Raw genomic sequence first — 17,509 nt, forward strand, 5'->3', positions numbered from 1 at the left:
AGTAAGAGTATTTTGGTCAATTTACATCTTATTTCATGTCAATTTTTTTTTCTTTTTAAGGACTTGAGCAGTTGGGCCTTGAATATGTAATATAAATAGATAGATGTATAAGGTCATGAATCCTAATATCATACCTAATAATGAGACGGATCAAATTATCAAGGGTATAATTTATCAAGTTACCAACTTGCCCTTATGGTATTTAGATGAAATAAGATAACGAAATTTATAAAATGACAGTAATAATAATTTTGTACATTATTCGAACAAAATTAGAAGAACTAGTTGGGATTTTTAAAAAGAGTTCGAAATTTTTTTTATTTTTTATAGATTATATATTTTTTTTTAATTTTATAAATTTCTTTTTTTTAAAAAAAAAGTGTCAAAATATCTTGTAATATTTTATAAATTTTCAAACAGAAAACGTCTAAACTCATAGTTGGACTTTAAACAAGGATAAAAGCTTCTGGGGTGGGTTTCTTCAATTTATATTTTTGCCAATGGACTTTGTCAGACGAGTTCACATTGACGAAAGAAAAATTGTTTCAATATTTGAAGAAGTAAAAAAAAAAATAATAGGGATATTATACTTTTCTTTTCTGAAGTTTGATTTAATTATATGTAAATTTTTATGATTTAAAAAATTATATTTAATATTACATAAATAGATTTCTTTTTTAGTTAATTTTATCGAATTTATTGATGTTATCAAAAAATTTAAAGAAAATTCACATTTACTTCTGAACAACTTATTTACTAACTTATTATAAATCAAATAAATCTTTTCTGATCAAACTACTTTTACAGCTCTTCATACGAGTTAATGCATATGATGATATATATTAAATAATAAAATAAATATTATTTTAAAATTAAAAAATAAAAAATAAAAAACTTGTGCAATACACGAGCCACTTGGGGTTTTCTTTCCCACCATCTATACTATAATATAAGGAGGTGCTACAAATACAAAAAAATGATTTTGACATCGATGCACTATTTTTTTTTTCTATTTAAAAAATGCCCTTCAACTAATAAGATACCTAGCTTATTCAACTTCCCAAGCTTTATAATATATTTTAAAGTGTGAAATCTTATTTATTATATATACATAGGGGCATGTCACGATGGCTGGATTTTTTTTTTTTTTTTTATTCAGGGTGGGGGAGGTTAATTTGCTATTATTTTTTTTACATGAAATATTTTTTTATATTACAAAGAAGTAAATCGCATTTACCCCTAAATCTGGGTCTGGCAACATCTATTCAAGCTTTGGACCTATCAGGTCTGAGCCTATACACTAATTACTTTATGCGCTTGGATATAATAAGATTCTATCCATTGATAAGCCTAATTATGTATGTTTTGTAAAAATTCAAACAAATAATTATATTTTATATATTAAAAAAAAAAAAAACAACAACTAAACCTTCACACATAATCACTTTAACCTATGAAGATAGGATAAATAGCGTTTGATTTGTTTGTCTCAAACAATCATAACAAAGTTGTTGTGATGGGACCAAATAAGTGGTAAAGAAGAGCGAATGAGTGAAGAAGATAAGCTTTATAAATCCTATATGCTTCTGTCGGCCATAAATTGTTAAAGGATGTGAGATGTGTAGGATTAATAACTCAACTTATACTGTCACATATGCATCTTCTACACTCAAAATACAATTGATTGCTTAACTATAGTTAAACTCCTTTTCATATTCAGAGCCAATAGCTTAAAATAAGTTTTTATCAGCTTATTATTCAAAATAAAATAAATTATAACGAGTTTTTTTTAGATTTGATATAATTCTGAATATTTTTATTATTGTTTGAAAAATTACAAATACCGCTTCATCATTAAACAAATTATCTTTATTTTTTAGTTGCTATAGATAATTTATGCAATTATGCAAAAGATATGGATGATTAAATAAATATATATCAAATTATGAGTGTAAATATAATTATATTTGTATATACACACTTGCGTGGAATCCGTGTTATGCACAATTATACCTATATTTTTTTATCTATTTAGTAATATATATATATATATGTGTGTGTGTGTGTATAATTTTAAAATAAGATTTTGGATAAGTGAATTTATCTAATTATTTAGATAAATATAAAGAATTCTAAATGAATATAAAATGGATGAGCCTTTTAATCAATGAAATTTTTCATAATAATTAAAAAGCAAATATAATCCTAAAATGTGAATTTAATTAAGAAAATATAAATTAACTCAGTATCTAAATCTTGCAGATAAGATTTCGGATAGGTGGATTTGTTTATATAAATATAAAATTACTATTTAATTAATTTAAATTAAACAAAAATTCTAACCAATGAGATTTTTTATTTTCAAGAAAAAAATTTAAAATAATCAAAAATTAGTATTCGGTCAAAATTGGCTTAATTTTAGTTAAATTTCATTCTGCTATATATATATAAGAGCGACTAATTATTATTAATTAAAATAAATTAATTATAATCATTTATGTCGGATATCAATCATTACAATAATTATACTATGATCAATAATATCAAATAAACAAAATTTAATCAACACTTACTATTACAGTAGAAACAACATCCCACATACAAAATGGAATTCGAATTCATGAACTTTAAAATTTTGAATTCATGATCAATAATATCAAATAAATTGAATTAAGCGTGATTGGGGTATATATTTTATTTAATTGTTTGAGAGAGAGTGAGGGTGAAGGAAGGGAAAAGTAAGAGGAAAATGAAAGGTGATAAATGAAGAGCACATGATTACACTTTCCTCCAAAGGAAAAGGAAAAGCAGTAGAGAAAATTCCGGCATCGTATTGGCTGGCCCCATCACCACCGTCAATCGCGCTTCCCTCTTTCGTTATTTTATATTTAATTTATTTTTTGAGATAAATCAGAAGAGGGAAATATGGTTTGAGAAATTGGCTTCTCCGCGGTTGCTGACCCACGGATGACGTCACATGTTCGATCCTTCCTGGACAAGCCATCAAAAGTAAAATAATTTCACTGCGTATCTCAATCAAGTTGAAAATTTTGATCCGCTATTCAATTTTATTTTTTTTTGAAAAATTAATATTTGATTTTAATTTTTGTAAAATAATCGTACTGAATATCGAAATGTCATTATCTTTAATTTATATGTACATATTTTTTATAGCAAAACATTGAAAAGAAAATCGATAACCATTGAAATTGAATCGAATAATTCAAATTAATATTTTGTATAGGGTTCTGGTATATCAAATTTTCAATTTACTAAAATTTTGATTTGATTCAATTTTAATTTTGCATATCGAGCTGCCTTGATCCTAATGTAACCCATAAAAGAATATATATATATATATATATGATCTTCCCCGCTTGTATAAAACATGCATGCATTTAATATATATACACACATCCAACGTTCGTACGCGAGATTTCTCATAAGGTACTTTTGTTGCCCCAATCATTGGGTTGGGTTGTTCTCCTGGAACATAAATCCCCAAATTCATATTTTGTTTGATAGGTTTAACAAATCCAGTACAAAGAGTTTTTATCGATTAATTTCAATCAATTATTGAATAATTTGAATTATTTTTCAACTCTAACATCTACTGAACTAGAGACTGAAGCATGGCATATCGAGGATTGTAATTCCCTTCATATTCAAAGTATATAAAATAATTGATATTTTATCAGTTTATTATGTTCATTAATTTTGCTTATTACCTTACTCAAAATAGTAATAATAATAATAAATAGGGCTGGGCCTGGACCGCATCGACCCGAGAACACCGGGTCAATAATCCAATTCAGTGGACCAATTGGGTATCGGATTAGGTCGGGTCGAATCAAGTGGATAATTAATGGGTAATGATAGGTCTAATCCTATTAAGATTTTTTCTTTTAATGGATTAATTGATTGATATGAATATAAAAAATCGGAAAAGGCAGGTCATTTAAACATAGTCGACAACTGCCCCGCTTCCGCTTCCGCTTTCATATTAGTACCACATGTTTCATATGAAAATGAGTACCAACGGCTACATTAATTAAATTAATCAATTGGCAAATTAGTTGATTAGCACAATCTTTGCTTCCGCGTTCAAATTGTTTTAATTTTTCTCTCTTTTTATTAAATAATACAATAATAATAATTTGACTATTTCTTTTTGTATAAAAATAAATTTCATTTACGTTATACGTATGGGATATATTAAAATCATTTTAGTATAATACTCCATATATAAAATATAATCAAATAATAGTTCATGAATTAGATCATTCGAATCAGTACAATATTAAAAAGTTATATTTGAATTGCTGGATTTGCATTTCTTGAAATAATTTCAAATTATTTATATTAAAAAAATAAAATTTATATTTGATAAGATGTAATTCAAAGTTTCAAACTATAACTATACAAACAAATATAAAATAAATATAGGATTGAAAATTCATAATTTTGAATCAATCAATCTAAATATAGCCTAAAAATAGATGTAATTTTGAGTTAAGAGAAAATTATTGTTTTTAAAATGGAGATGATAATTATGGGGCGATTCAAAATTTATTTAATGTATTTGTAAAATTATTTATACTGCATTTGATAAGGAAAGAATTTAAAAAAAATCAAACGTACGAATATTCAATAAAATATAATTCAAAGTCAGAGTGGAATCAAATCCTTCCATTTCAGGATTATCTAAACAATATTGGATAGTTGTAAATTCATTCACCCTATTTTGTATAATTTATAGGGATAATTTTATCTATACTCCTAAAATGCAATCTATTTACATAAATTATTTATGTTTATTGCATAGTTACAAAAATAATTTCTACCAATGAAAAAGTAACAACACTTTGACTTTTTTTAGGAGTGTATGTGTAATTTCAAAAAGATAAATACGATTTTCCTAAATGATGTTGATATTTTTAGCATATGAATGTATAATTTTTAAAAGGTAAAAAAAAATTATATAAATAAATTATAGATTAGGGGTGTAGATGTAATTATTCCTAAATTTAAAAGCTCCACCTAGCTTAATCATTGCGTTTTATATATTGTAAAAATGCAAAAAGGGTAATATCGGAAGAAACATTTGTAGCTAGCATGGTGAGCTGAAACATTTTGGTTGCGGGCTAAGGCACATGAAGAATTTAGTACTACTCTTCAGCTTGTAAGCAGCTTTGACGCGCAAATTCCCCGATTCACCCTCCCCAGCCCCACGCCTTTCTCCAGCTAAATCCTACCGCCTCTAGAACGCCCCTACCCCGCGTATAAATGAAGTAGGAAATCGTCATCTCCGAAACGCCAACCTTACGGATTCCATTTCCTTCCCACTCTCCCCAGTCCCTATATATATAGACCTGTTCGTCTCCATTTCTTCTTCAAACCCTCGCATGAAAAATTCATATGCTTCAAAGTTTTGGTAGAAATCGCAGATCATGACCAACATCCCTAAATCGCTAACCGACTCCGCATTAACCCTTTTCAAACTCGCCATCTCGGCCTCAGATCCTTGGCCCTTTTCTCTCTAGTGATTGTAAACCCTAGGTTTTTCTTGATTTTGCGCCCCCTTTTCTTGAATCTGTACAGGCATACTCGTGGATTGTGCGTTTACTACGATGGGAAGCGGAGATAAGAGCGGTCACCTGAATTTCCATCTGCATATGCCGCACGTTCATTTCCACCACCACCACCACGGCGGCGGAGGAAGGCGGGAGACGAGGGGTATTCCGAAGGGATGCGTGGCGATAACGGTGGGGCAAGGGGCGGAGCAGCAGCGGTTTGTGATTCCGGTGATTTACGTGAACCACCCGCTGTTCACGCAACTGCTGAAGGAGGCGGAGGAAGAGTACGGTTTCGATCAGAAGGGTCCGATCAATATTCCGTGCCATGTGGAGGAGTTTCGTCAGGTGAGAGGTATGATTGACAAGGAAACGACGACGTCCCATCATCACCACCACCACGACCACCCTCATCACTACCCGTTCATGTGCTTCAAAGCTTAGATGTATTTTCACGGGTTGCTTCCTTGATGGTTGATTACGTTTGATGATCTAATTTTATGGTTGTTTCAGTCTTAATTTGTTTTCTTGCTAACTTAGTTGATCAAAACGAATGTATTCATCAGATATTTAGCAAATGTTTAATATCATTTTCAATTCATCAATCAACTTGCAATTCACTTTAATTAAACTAAACGTAAATAAACAATTTTAGTGTACAATTATCAAAACATCAAGTCATGCAAACTCATATGTTTACAGCTTTATCCCATCTACTTATGAATGCAATTACAACACTATCTGTAAAACTTGGCTTGGTCTTTCTGTCCTTGTTTTATTTCTTTCTTTTGGGGTGGTTGTTGGTTTATTTGTCCTTTTCATAATGATGGGAAGATTAAGTTGGGCTAATCTTATTTTGCTTTAGTGATAAGGTTTGAGTACTCATAATTGAAAGATCGTTGTATCAAGCTTGTATATATATTCCATTATAATATATCATTGATTATTTATTATTAATATAATTTTTTTTATTTGTGATCGGCTTTGTCCTGACTAGTAACGTAATGCAATTGTGTATATATATATATAAAGATTAGTAATCTTTATTATTAACACTTAAAAGTAAACTAATGGAGGACCTTCGAATTACGCTTCTACAAGGGACGGATCCCGTAAATACTACACATCTTAGATAGTTGATTAATGTGAGTTCATAATATATGTCAAAAATAAACTTTGATTTATAATACTCAAGTGGAAATATAACAAGTCAACAGCAAGAATCTTAATTGGTGTGGTCATGTATCCATTAAGGAAATGGTCGACAGTCAGATGATCTGTTGTGAAGGAGGTTTCAGGTGCGGGTCCCGATTTCAAATTTGACATCCATTTTCCTTTCTTTTTCAGATTGGTGGGACAAAGAAACCCACAAATTTTGGCTTTGCCTTTGCCTTTACACTGCTTCCAACTTCTATCTTCAGTTACACAGCTGTGTAACAGCCCCAATTTGACTTTTCAATAAATTATTTTTTCTTAGTGGATCTTTGCTTAACTTTAAGGAATAATTGCCTTCACATTCCTGATTTTTATGGTCTGTATTCCTATGGTTTTATGTAATTGTAATAATTAAGTTTAACAGTAAAAAAAATATTGATAATTTGTACAATGATGTTGATGTTGTTGACAAATATACATATAATTTTTCATAAATAGGATAATTTGTGTGAATGATATTAACATTTTTTGTTAGTGTATTTTTAACTTTAGAAAATGATAATTTGTATAAATAGACTATAGATAATAGGGTGTGGATATAATTATACCTTAACTTTATTTCAAAAAAATTACAAATTTATATATCTTATAGAATATATTTTTTGGAAAAAAGAAGATGAGTTCTTGAATTATTTTGGTAAAATAAAAGTATGATACTGATAAAATATTAATAATGATAATTTTATAATTAATATATTAGAGATGAAGAAGTTGTTCTAAAATTTTAAAAATAAGTTATGACCTACTTTCTTTTTTGTTCTTTTTGACAAATTTTGTAAGATTCAAAACTCATCTTAAAAACATCTTAAAAAAGAAAAAATTATCAAACACTTTTCAACACCTTCTTAATTACATAATATTAATTGTATAACTCTTCACAATTTCGGGTAATTATCCTTTTATAATTTAAAAAATAACATAAATAATTCAAATCAATAAATTACTACACTATTTAATATATAAAAAAAAATGGAAATGGCGGATGGGACGAGGCGTATATGAAGCAACATGGGACACATGAAGAGGTCATAATGAAGAAGGTGGAAAAATGATATGTAATTATGAATATTCCTTTAAATTCTCTTTGTTAATTTGTTCTCTCCATCTCCACGAAAGTGGGAGTCTTTTGTGCATTTCACAAACCACATTTCATTTTTAATTAGGAATGGGATTTCGCATATGTAGTAATATATAATAGCCATTGACTTTGAAGGAGTTTGTGCTAAGTAAGGAATATGGTGCTGTTTACGCGTATCATGTTTTACGTTTTGGATTTATGACAAATACGGCTTCCTTTTATTAATTTAACCCCCATTTTTTCTTTCTTTTTTCAATTTATAAATTCTGTTTTTAGAGAAAAATGACTACTAAGCTATTTCTCGAACAAAATAGAATTTGATCCATGTTTGTGCACCACTCAAGTATTCAAACCTAGAGAAGATTTTCTGACTCTATAACTATTATCGATGATCACTCACGGTTCAGTTGTATGTAATTAATGAAATACAATTTTGAAGCGTTTGATAGAAATTGTGTATCATTAATGTCAATTAGAAGTTTATGGACGTTTCCACTGCTACACTTATTGCGTCTAAAACTCTACTTTCTTTACAATTCAAAATAATTCAAGAAACCTCGATCAATAGTCAGGAAGTGTGCTACAAAGGAGGGAGAAATACTTCTATAATAAAATAAAATCATATTAAATTATTACAAAATATCGCGTTCTTTTTTAACCAAAAACCACCCTGAAACATCTTATTTATTAAAAAAAATATTATAAAATGCATTAAGTTTAGATATATGTTTTTATTTTTCACACCGTGGAAACAAAAACACACTTGAAAATCGATGCATTTGGAGAAGAATTCCATTAATGACAAATCTTAGTTTGACAAGTAAATATAATTAATGAAGCGATATGGGACGACCAAATTTAGCATTATTTGGCTTTTCAACTTCTCTGGAAAACGGACAAAGAGTAGTATAAATAAATACAACTTAAACATTTTAAGCAAATTTCCATGCAAGTGGGAATGTAAACTTTGATCAACTCATAACCACCACCACCAATTAATTAAGGAATAATTATATTGACTGATAATTACACTTTCCTCCCCTCAAATTTGATTTAATTATACGTAAATTCTCTATAATTTGAAAATTACATCTAGTACCCCTAAAGTTTGCTTTCATCTAACAAATTAGTCCTTTTATTAGTCAAAATTAACTGAATTTATTGATATTAACAAAAAAACTGAATGAAAACCTCGATTTATTTATTACTAGCTTATTGCAGGTCGAACAATTTTTTTTTCTAACTAAATTACCCTTATAATGGTGAAGATATACATCCTCAACGCATTAGAACGTGAAGAAATATAAGGATAATTTGATCATAAAAAAAATTATTTGACATCCAACAAATCAATAATAAGTCAATCGATGCTAAAATAAAGATATTTTTTAAATTTTTTTATTAATATCAGCAAATTTGATGAATTTTGACTAATGAATGGACTTATTTGTTTGACAAAACCAAACCTTAGTGGTGCTAGATATAATTTTTTCAAACTACAAGGAGTCTATGTGTAGTTACACAAAACCTCAAAAGAAAATTATCCGTTATATTTATGTTCATGATCTATAATTTATTTATACAAATTATTATTATATTTTGTATAATTACAAAAATTACTCTAGTAGTCAGAAAGTATGAGTAGTTTATGTAAGACTAAAATGCATAAAACCCCCCACATATTTTAAAAAATTAGCTAAAAACCTCCTTTGCTAAAACTCCTATTTTAAAAATAGGCAAAAAAAACCCCTCTTTGTTTTCTTAAATGTAGTTGAATTGTCCCTCTCCATTAAGTTTAGTTAACGGTGTTAACTTTTCTATAAAATGATCGTTATACACTTACTTAATATATATTATTTCTTATTTTAATAACCATTGAACTTTTTTTGATTAAATAATGATCGTTAAATCTAACCAACTAATCTAAACCGTTAGATTTTCAAAAAAAAAATATTTGGATTCAAGAAATTATATAATTTTATATTATATATAAATAATTAAAAATTAAAAAAAATGATTCCTATTATTACATATAAAAAAAGAAAAATAAATAAAACCCTAACTACCCATCCCCCTACCCATCACCGCCATCCCCACCCCGACACCTACCTCCTCTCCATCGCCTCCAGCCTGCGTCAACCCATCATGCCACCCCCAGCCCCCCCCCACGCGACTTTGCAGTTGTCGTCGCCTAGATAAAAAAAATAGGGTGACGGTGTCACCGTAGTATTTTTCTAAAATTAATTTAATTATATTTATTTTAATTAATTAATAATAATTTTAGATAATTATAATAATTGTTGTACTTAAATTAATTTAAATATATAGTTTAGTTAATTAAGAATAATTTTAGATAGTTATAATAATTATTATATTTAAATAAATTTATAACTTATAATTATTGTAATTACTTAATATTTATATTCATGTACGTATTTAAATTAACATATAAAATTTAGTATATTAGTTTATAATGTAATTTTTTTTATTTTTTTTATTTTGATATTTAATATAAATATGTTAAAAATAAAAATTATATTTTTAGAAGATAGATAAATGCAAAAAAAAAAATCATTAAAGTTAAATGGAACATAGTAACTTTAGATATAATATAGGAGCATTTTAGTTAATTAAAGACAAAAAAATATCAAAATATATAAAAAATCAAGCTCAAACACACTTCAGGCGTGTGCATCTTGCGTTCCGTTAGTTTCTAATGGAAGGGGAGGGGGGTTCTTTATTGAGTTTATTACAACATAGGAGGGTTCAACTTATTTTTAAAACATAGGGGAATTTTTAGCTATTTCAGAAATATATAGAAAGGTAAAATGCATTGTAACTTTTATGTAATAATGTTACGTTTTTAAGGGGTGAATGTGTAATTTTTATTAGTTTATGTACAATATTTTAAAAACCATGAATTATTTATATAATTACACTATGGATTAGGAGGCAGAGATGTAATTATCCCATAAATTAAGGGAGGTAGATGGATAGCGTGGAACAATGAATCCGGTTTCGTTCGTGGAACGACGCCGTTGGAACAGGAGCTCGGTTCTTGGGTTGGGAGCCCACTTGCTCATACAGTCATCGTTTAGGATACGTAATTCCAGGTTTTAATAATCTCAACACCAATGCCTGGAATGGCGGAAGAGGGTCTTTAATTGCTATTTCAATTTTTTATTCGAATTAAAATTGATCCGACCAACCCAATTATACAACAAGCGTAATATTCGTGTTATACAATTTATTATTTTTTTAAATTATGTATCAATCGTACGACAAGTGTATTATACTTATCGATTCAAATTTGCTAAAGTCAATTTGAATTAAAAAAATTCCCACGTATTATTCTCTTTATCTTTTATCCCAAGCTGAAATTTCCTTAAAGGGGCATCAAGAGTCGCATGCCAAGAAGTCTACTAATTTAGGTTAATATTATTCTGGTTTTGGTTTTCTTCAACACATGTTGGTTACCAAATTTTACATCTTTCACACTATTGGAACGATTTTTATTTTTATTTTTTGAAAAAAAAATAATCAGTTAGGTTGAATTGAACTCGTTGTGACTATGGAATTAAGTATTCTACTGTATGATTTGAACAGACCAAACTTGCGTTTCAAATGCTGCGCAAATTTTGGAGTTGTTTTGTCCCTTTTGTAGTTACTTTTTTTAGGGCAAAATACACTTTGTCCTCCTGAATTATTTATTATGTAATATTTACCCTTTTAAACTAACAAATATATATTATTCTTATATTATATATATGTATATTTAGTTCGAAGAATTTCTTTTTGTTTTTAAATAATTTTTCGTTTTTAAGTTTAGATAAAATTTTGTTAATTGAAAAGGATATATTTTAATTATACCTTGTCATCGCAGTCCTACGAGTACAACAACATTAACTCAATTTTATTAAATCAAGCATTATAAATCGACTACCACTAGCCCATTATTGTTTAACCTTAAGTTCCAATATCGACATCGAATAACCCCTTCCGCTGCTTGGAAGCTTATGATTTGATGTTCGTCATTTCTTGACGAGGGTTCTTTTCACCCTTTCTGCGGTACGGCTCCACCATCAGTGAACCGGAAATATTTAGCCTTGTAAGGTGATCCTTAATGATTCTCAGGGGATTCCAGGTGTCCGATACTACCCAAGTTGTTGGCATCTCATGAGTGCAAAGAAACAACCAACAGAATTAGGTTTAAGAATAATGCTGGTATAATCCACCACCACTACTCCTTCAGAGGTACTTTTCTTACTGGGACGAGACAGGATTCCACATTCTCCATACCTCAATATCTCCAAAGCTAATGTACTATGTAAAAGAAGCAGTAGCAATGATAGCATAACAACAATTCAGGAATTTTGTGTATAATAAAATCAGGTATTCCTTGTAAATAACAGTATTTGCTTCCCTATATATTCTGATTCTCTTCCCACCTCATCTCCTCACAATGAAGTCCAACCCAAAGCCCAGATCACACCCTTGAGAACCCAAAAAAATGGTCAAATAAACAAGAAATCTTGGACAACAATCTCGAATACGTGTTGACACAATCCCAGGAGAGAAAGGAAAATGGAATATGGAAACTCAGAGACTATAACATGACTTGAAACTACGAACAATCTCCTAAGCATATATGCTTACTGTCGGTGTCTTGTGTTTGAGTTGCGGACTGTTACACCATGCAAGAACTTGGTAAATCCAAGAAAACTCAATTTTCCATCTGATGGTCTGATCCAATCCTTGAGCAGAGAGTAAGCAGTAGGACCCAAATTCAACTCCTGAAGTGAAGTTTCAGTACACGGGGTGAGCGCATGGAGGAAAAAAAAGGTCAAGTGGTTTTACGCGAGTTGGGTGTGTATATATACCTGTGCTAGTTCCTCAACGGAAGTCATACGGTTTCCTTCTTGTTCAAAGTGTTGGAATGCTGTACTTGCAATCTCCTCCCATTTGTCGAGAGCCTCGAGCTGATAAGTGCTAATTGCGGCTGCACAAAACTCTTCGAAGTCCATCTTTCTATAGGATAGAGGTTCCATCTTCAATTCAAGAATCAGAAACTCAGTCGGATGAAATAACTAAGGCAGTAACCAATGTGTTTTTAGGTTAATGCAGCAAGCAGTTGTATAACATCTAAGGTTAATTGGTAATAACCGTTGAGGTGATTGTGACAAATATGAAAAGCCTCCACATCAAAACTCAAAAGGACATGGAAAAAAAAAAAAAGAAAAACTCAAAACAGGGGCCTAGATTTAAAGGAAAATGGACAAATCTTTCAAGAAAAATTATTTTGTCTTCATGAAACAGACTAGCTGGTCCTAAAGGGTGTTACATATGTGTGGCAAGAAACACTAATGTGAATTGAATGGACATCATGAAATAGTCTTCGAAGATCACCAAATTCTCTCAAGAGAGTGAACAAACTTTGTTTCTAAGAGAAGTAATATTTTGCCGAGACAAAATAAAACTGAATTGTGATAATTATGTTATTTACTGACCAGAAAAAAAAAATGTCTCACCATATTCAAGATATCAGCAACTCTTGATTCTTTCATGGCATCTGTTGCATTTTTCATGAGAGCCTGTAAACGGACAGAGGATAATTATGATTAATATTCAAGTAGGCTGCAAAGGATAATAATGAAAAATGAAACTATGAAGGAAAATCACCCACTGTTCTGAAATTATCAAGGGAGATCCAACCATCCTTCGGTTCCAGGAGATCAAATTGTGCCCTAAGGTAAAGGAGCTCATCCTCTGTCAAAGCTTTTGAAAGTGCCTGCATATGGGGAAGCATATATGTTTTCACAACAAACACATTTTTCTCCAAATATGTAATAAAAAAACTTCAAATGTATTATATATATATATATAGAGAGAGAGAGAGAGAGACACACACACACACACCACTTATGAACAAAGATAGCATATCATATTGAAACATGAATTTACAAAGAATACGTACTTTTAGGGCTGCCCTTTTCAGAGGAGTAGCTCGAATATATGACTTGATTAATCTGTAGATCATCATATCTAAAGGTATCATGCAGTTTAGGCTCCTTAACCATGGATGAGCTGCAGATAGAAACAGATATATTTCAACTTCATACCAATAAATTAACATTTTGGCCAGCAAATTGCAAATAGTGATGTCAAGAAATAATGGAAAAATGTGACTGCAAGGATATGAGAGTTTGTTTCTAAATCAAGAAATAATATGCCCAAATACCAGAGGGTGTCTATGTATTATCCATAAAGAATAATATATCAACAAACTTACTCAGTGCTTGGGCCGCAGTCATTCGTTTTCTATGGTCCCTATTTAGAAGCCTTTTCACAAAATCTTTGGCTTCTGGCGATACGGACGGCCATGGTGCATCATAGAAGTTGGGATCAGCTCGTAGCACCGAACGAAAAATTCCTGATTCTGTTCGTGCCCAAAAAGGTCTGCTTCCACACAGTAAAATGTATGTTATTACACCAATACTCCAAATATCTGCTTCACTGCTGTAAGATCTGTGAAGTACTTCAGGGGCAACATAGTAAGCACTGCCAACAATATCATTGAGACGTTGATCTGCGAAAATAAAAACCGTGGTTCAAATTTTGGTAAAGAATTCATTGTCACAACTCGCAGAAAGCACAAGCCAAAGCAATATTTGTACTATAGTTAACGACAGTCTTCGGAGAACCGTTAACGTACATATTTAGCACAAATAGCTAGAATTCGGATGTAGGAATCACAAGAAATATTCTGAGGTTATTGCATGTGGACGGTGCTCAAGAATATCAAGAAAATTCTCCAGAGAAAGTTAAGGCAAACACTATATGATATCAATAAAAGAATGTTTATGCATACAAGGAAAAGAGGGATGAAGCTAAGTGATTGGAGGAGGTAGAAATAAAATGCTGAGATGTTGAACTTATGTTCTAGACACATATTTCGATATTGATGAAACGATAATTTAATGCAATCTTTACCTGGCCTAATAAAATCAGACAGACCAAAATCTATGACCTTCATTAGAGCATCCTCATCTTGTGTGGCAAATAGGAAATTCTGCAAGCAAATATATGGAAAAATTAGATCATTTTCCAATGTATTCCAAGTCATAGACATGATTACTAGAATGCTGCTTCCGAATACCTCTGGCTTCAGGTCTCTGTGCACAACACCTTGTAGATGACAAAAGGCGACAACACTTAACATCTGCACAACTATATTCTTCGCATCCTCTTCGGTATATCTCCCACCCCTGCAACAGAGAAATAGTAAGATATTCATGCAAATTCATCAATTTTATAATGAACAAGAATAGTTGAAATGTTCAGCCCAAATTACCGCGCTAAAATCCTATCCAGCAGCTCACCTCCTTCACACAATCTGTTCAAACACATTATCGTTAATAATTTATCATAAAATTCAATACATGGTATAGAATGGAATGCAGTTCTCCCAGTCATATTTTATCAATAAAGTATCTATGGAGAATCCTATAGATACATGACGGAAAAGGTAAACCATGATAATCTTTTGGCACAAAGAAAAATTTGGAACAGGAAACATACTCCATAACTACATAGACGTTATGTGCATCTTCAAATGCATCATAAAACTTGATTAGGTTTTTATGTCCAGACAAAGCTTTCAATATCTTCACCTCCCTCCGAACATCTTCAATTGCTATTGCTGTCGTCATCTGCCAAATATAATAAGCAACTTATATTTTCATAACAAACAGTCCACCACTCCTCGACATACTAATGCACATATATCTACAAACTTATCAGCTAATAAGCTTTCTCATGATGTAGAAAAAATGGCTTAGCCTGCTGACGTCTGAACTAAAGTTCTGATCTCCTGTAATATAAAAGTATACTAACTTTCCCCAGATATACTAAATATAGGAAAATCCTTACTCTCACTGTTCAGTTTCCTTGGGAGGCTTTTAGCATAAATTTTAGTTTATGCTTCAGACTTCCAATTATGAAATAACATTAAGTAAATTTTTGCATGTTACTGAACATTGGCGCTTCAAAATATACTTAGAACTTCAAGAACTTCAATTGGAATGTCAGAAATAATATTAGGGCTCCAATACAATCACATTTCTTGAACATTCTCGCCAGAAACAAGGAGAAATAAACACAAAGAGATTTAATAACATAACGCATTTGTAGAAGCATAAGCTGAAAAGATATAATTTCTTCAGATCAAGATAGAACAATTCAGTTTTTCCTACACTAAGAAGCTTCAGCAACCACTAAGAATTCTGAATAAGAAACAATAAGTATGTTAAGATTGTGATCGGTAATAATATACCACACACCTTAGCTTTGGAAATGATCTTGACAGCCACTTGCTGATTCTTGAGCTCTCCTTTTTTAACCTTCGCCCAACAAGTATGCCCAAAATGCCCTCGCCCCACCTCCTTTCCCAGTTCATACTTCGCCGCAAAATTTTTCGAATATCCAAAGCTCTTATCTAGCGGCCGCTCGCTCCCCTCCCCGCGGCCACCCGCAGACGCTTCCTCCGGTATCGGCTTCGTAGGCTGAGCAGCTGGTTGCCTTTTAAAAAGCGCCGACATGATGGGCTTCGCCGGCGACGGAGGAGGCAACGGCCATCGGAACTTCCTCCCCGGGGTCCTCGCCGGCGATGGCGACGGCGCAATACCAGCGGGGTATGGGCTCTGCCATGGACTCGCGGTGAACGACTGAGCTGGTGTACGCGCAGCCCCATTGGTGGAGGCCGACGGCTTGTGCGATCCCGATGCGGGGGTTTGACGGCGGTGGTTGGCGGAGGCGGAAGTGGAGTTGAACTCATCCTTGTCAACGGAGACCGTTACGTTCTTGCTACAGCAATGCCCCATTCTTCACGGCCTGAATATCAAAATTTTGCACCCGATCAACGAGGACTCAGAAAAGTCCACTCATCGGACGGTCAACTGAAAAAGAATCAGATTCGCTAACTCCGGCGAGACCCCTACGACGTCGTATATCCGTTCACAGAGACCTCAATTTATCTGCTGCGACAAACCCCACCATTTCCCTTCAAAATCTGCACTCTCCACCCAAGAAAAATCAATCAGACGGTCAACCGAAAACCAAAACTCCGGCTAGATTACCTTATACTGTACTTGATTTTGCTGTAAAAATATTTCAAAACGTTAGACAAAAATAAACAGTAAACGAGATTTATACATACACATATATTTATACCATAACCCAACAATAATAATAATAAATAAATAAATAAATAATATCATACGAGTTAATTTCTTTTTTATTTCTTTTCCTCCAGAAATGATGGTGACGTCAGTATTTCGTAATTTTTTTATTTTAGATTATCATTCTAAAAGGCTATTTTTCTGATGTAACTTTTCAATTCTCTATAATCATTTCTATTTTTTATTATTTATAAAATAAAATTAAAACCAAACTTGTTATCCACAATAATTTCAAATAATTTCATATTAATTAATTTGAAATTCATCACAATATTGTTAAGAATAAACCAAACTAAGAAATAAATAATTTCAGAAATCATTCTAAATATAAAATTTTCCATTCAATATTATTCAAATTGATTGTTTTCAATTATTTTGTCTAATTACTCTGTTGATCGAAATTTCTC

At 31.3% G+C, this 17,509-nt stretch overlaps 2 protein-coding genes across 2 annotated transcripts; one reads left to right on the plus strand and one right to left on the minus strand.

Annotated features, from left to right (window-relative positions):
• Positions 5,299-6,178, plus strand: LOC105166772 (auxin-responsive protein SAUR32-like). The gene has a single exon (XM_011086252.2). The coding sequence runs from the start codon at positions 5,631-5,633 to the stop codon at positions 6,015-6,017; it is 387 nt and encodes a 128-aa protein (XP_011084554.1). The 5' UTR covers positions 5,299-5,630; the 3' UTR covers positions 6,018-6,178.
• On the minus strand, positions 12,213-17,059 carry LOC105166773 (CDPK-related kinase 6). Its single transcript, XM_011086253.2, has 11 exons — positions 16,206-17,059; positions 15,445-15,575; positions 15,218-15,259; positions 15,023-15,131; positions 14,857-14,935; positions 14,156-14,452; positions 13,841-13,950; positions 13,550-13,654; positions 13,395-13,457; positions 12,747-12,914; positions 12,213-12,659 (listed from the first exon to the last, which is right to left on the minus strand). The coding sequence occupies exons 1-11, from the start codon at positions 16,743-16,745 to the stop codon at positions 12,519-12,521; spliced, it is 1,785 nt and encodes a 594-aa protein (XP_011084555.1). The 5' UTR covers positions 16,746-17,059; the 3' UTR covers positions 12,213-12,518.

Source organism: Sesamum indicum, linkage group LG7 (genome assembly GCF_000512975.1).
Source record: "Sesamum indicum cultivar Zhongzhi No. 13 linkage group LG7, S_indicum_v1.0, whole genome shotgun sequence".
Taxonomy (NCBI): domain Eukaryota; kingdom Viridiplantae; phylum Streptophyta; class Magnoliopsida; order Lamiales; family Pedaliaceae; genus Sesamum; species Sesamum indicum.

Coding starts and splice junctions, on each gene's coding strand:
- LOC105166772 (XM_011086252.2), top strand. CDS start 5,631: ATGGGAAGCGGAGATAAGAGCGGTCACCTGAATTTCCATCTGCATATG.
- LOC105166773 (XM_011086253.2), bottom strand. CDS start 16,745: ATGGGGCATTGCTGTAGCAAGAACGTAACGGTCTCCGTTGACAAGGAT. Junction 15,576..16,205: donor AGATCATTTCCAAAGCTAAG/GTGTGTGGTATA, acceptor TATATTTGGCAG/ATGACGACAGCAATAGCAAT. Junction 14,936..15,022: donor ACAGAGACCTGAAGCCAGAG/GTATTCGGAAGC, acceptor ATTTGCTTGCAG/AATTTCCTATTTGCCACACA.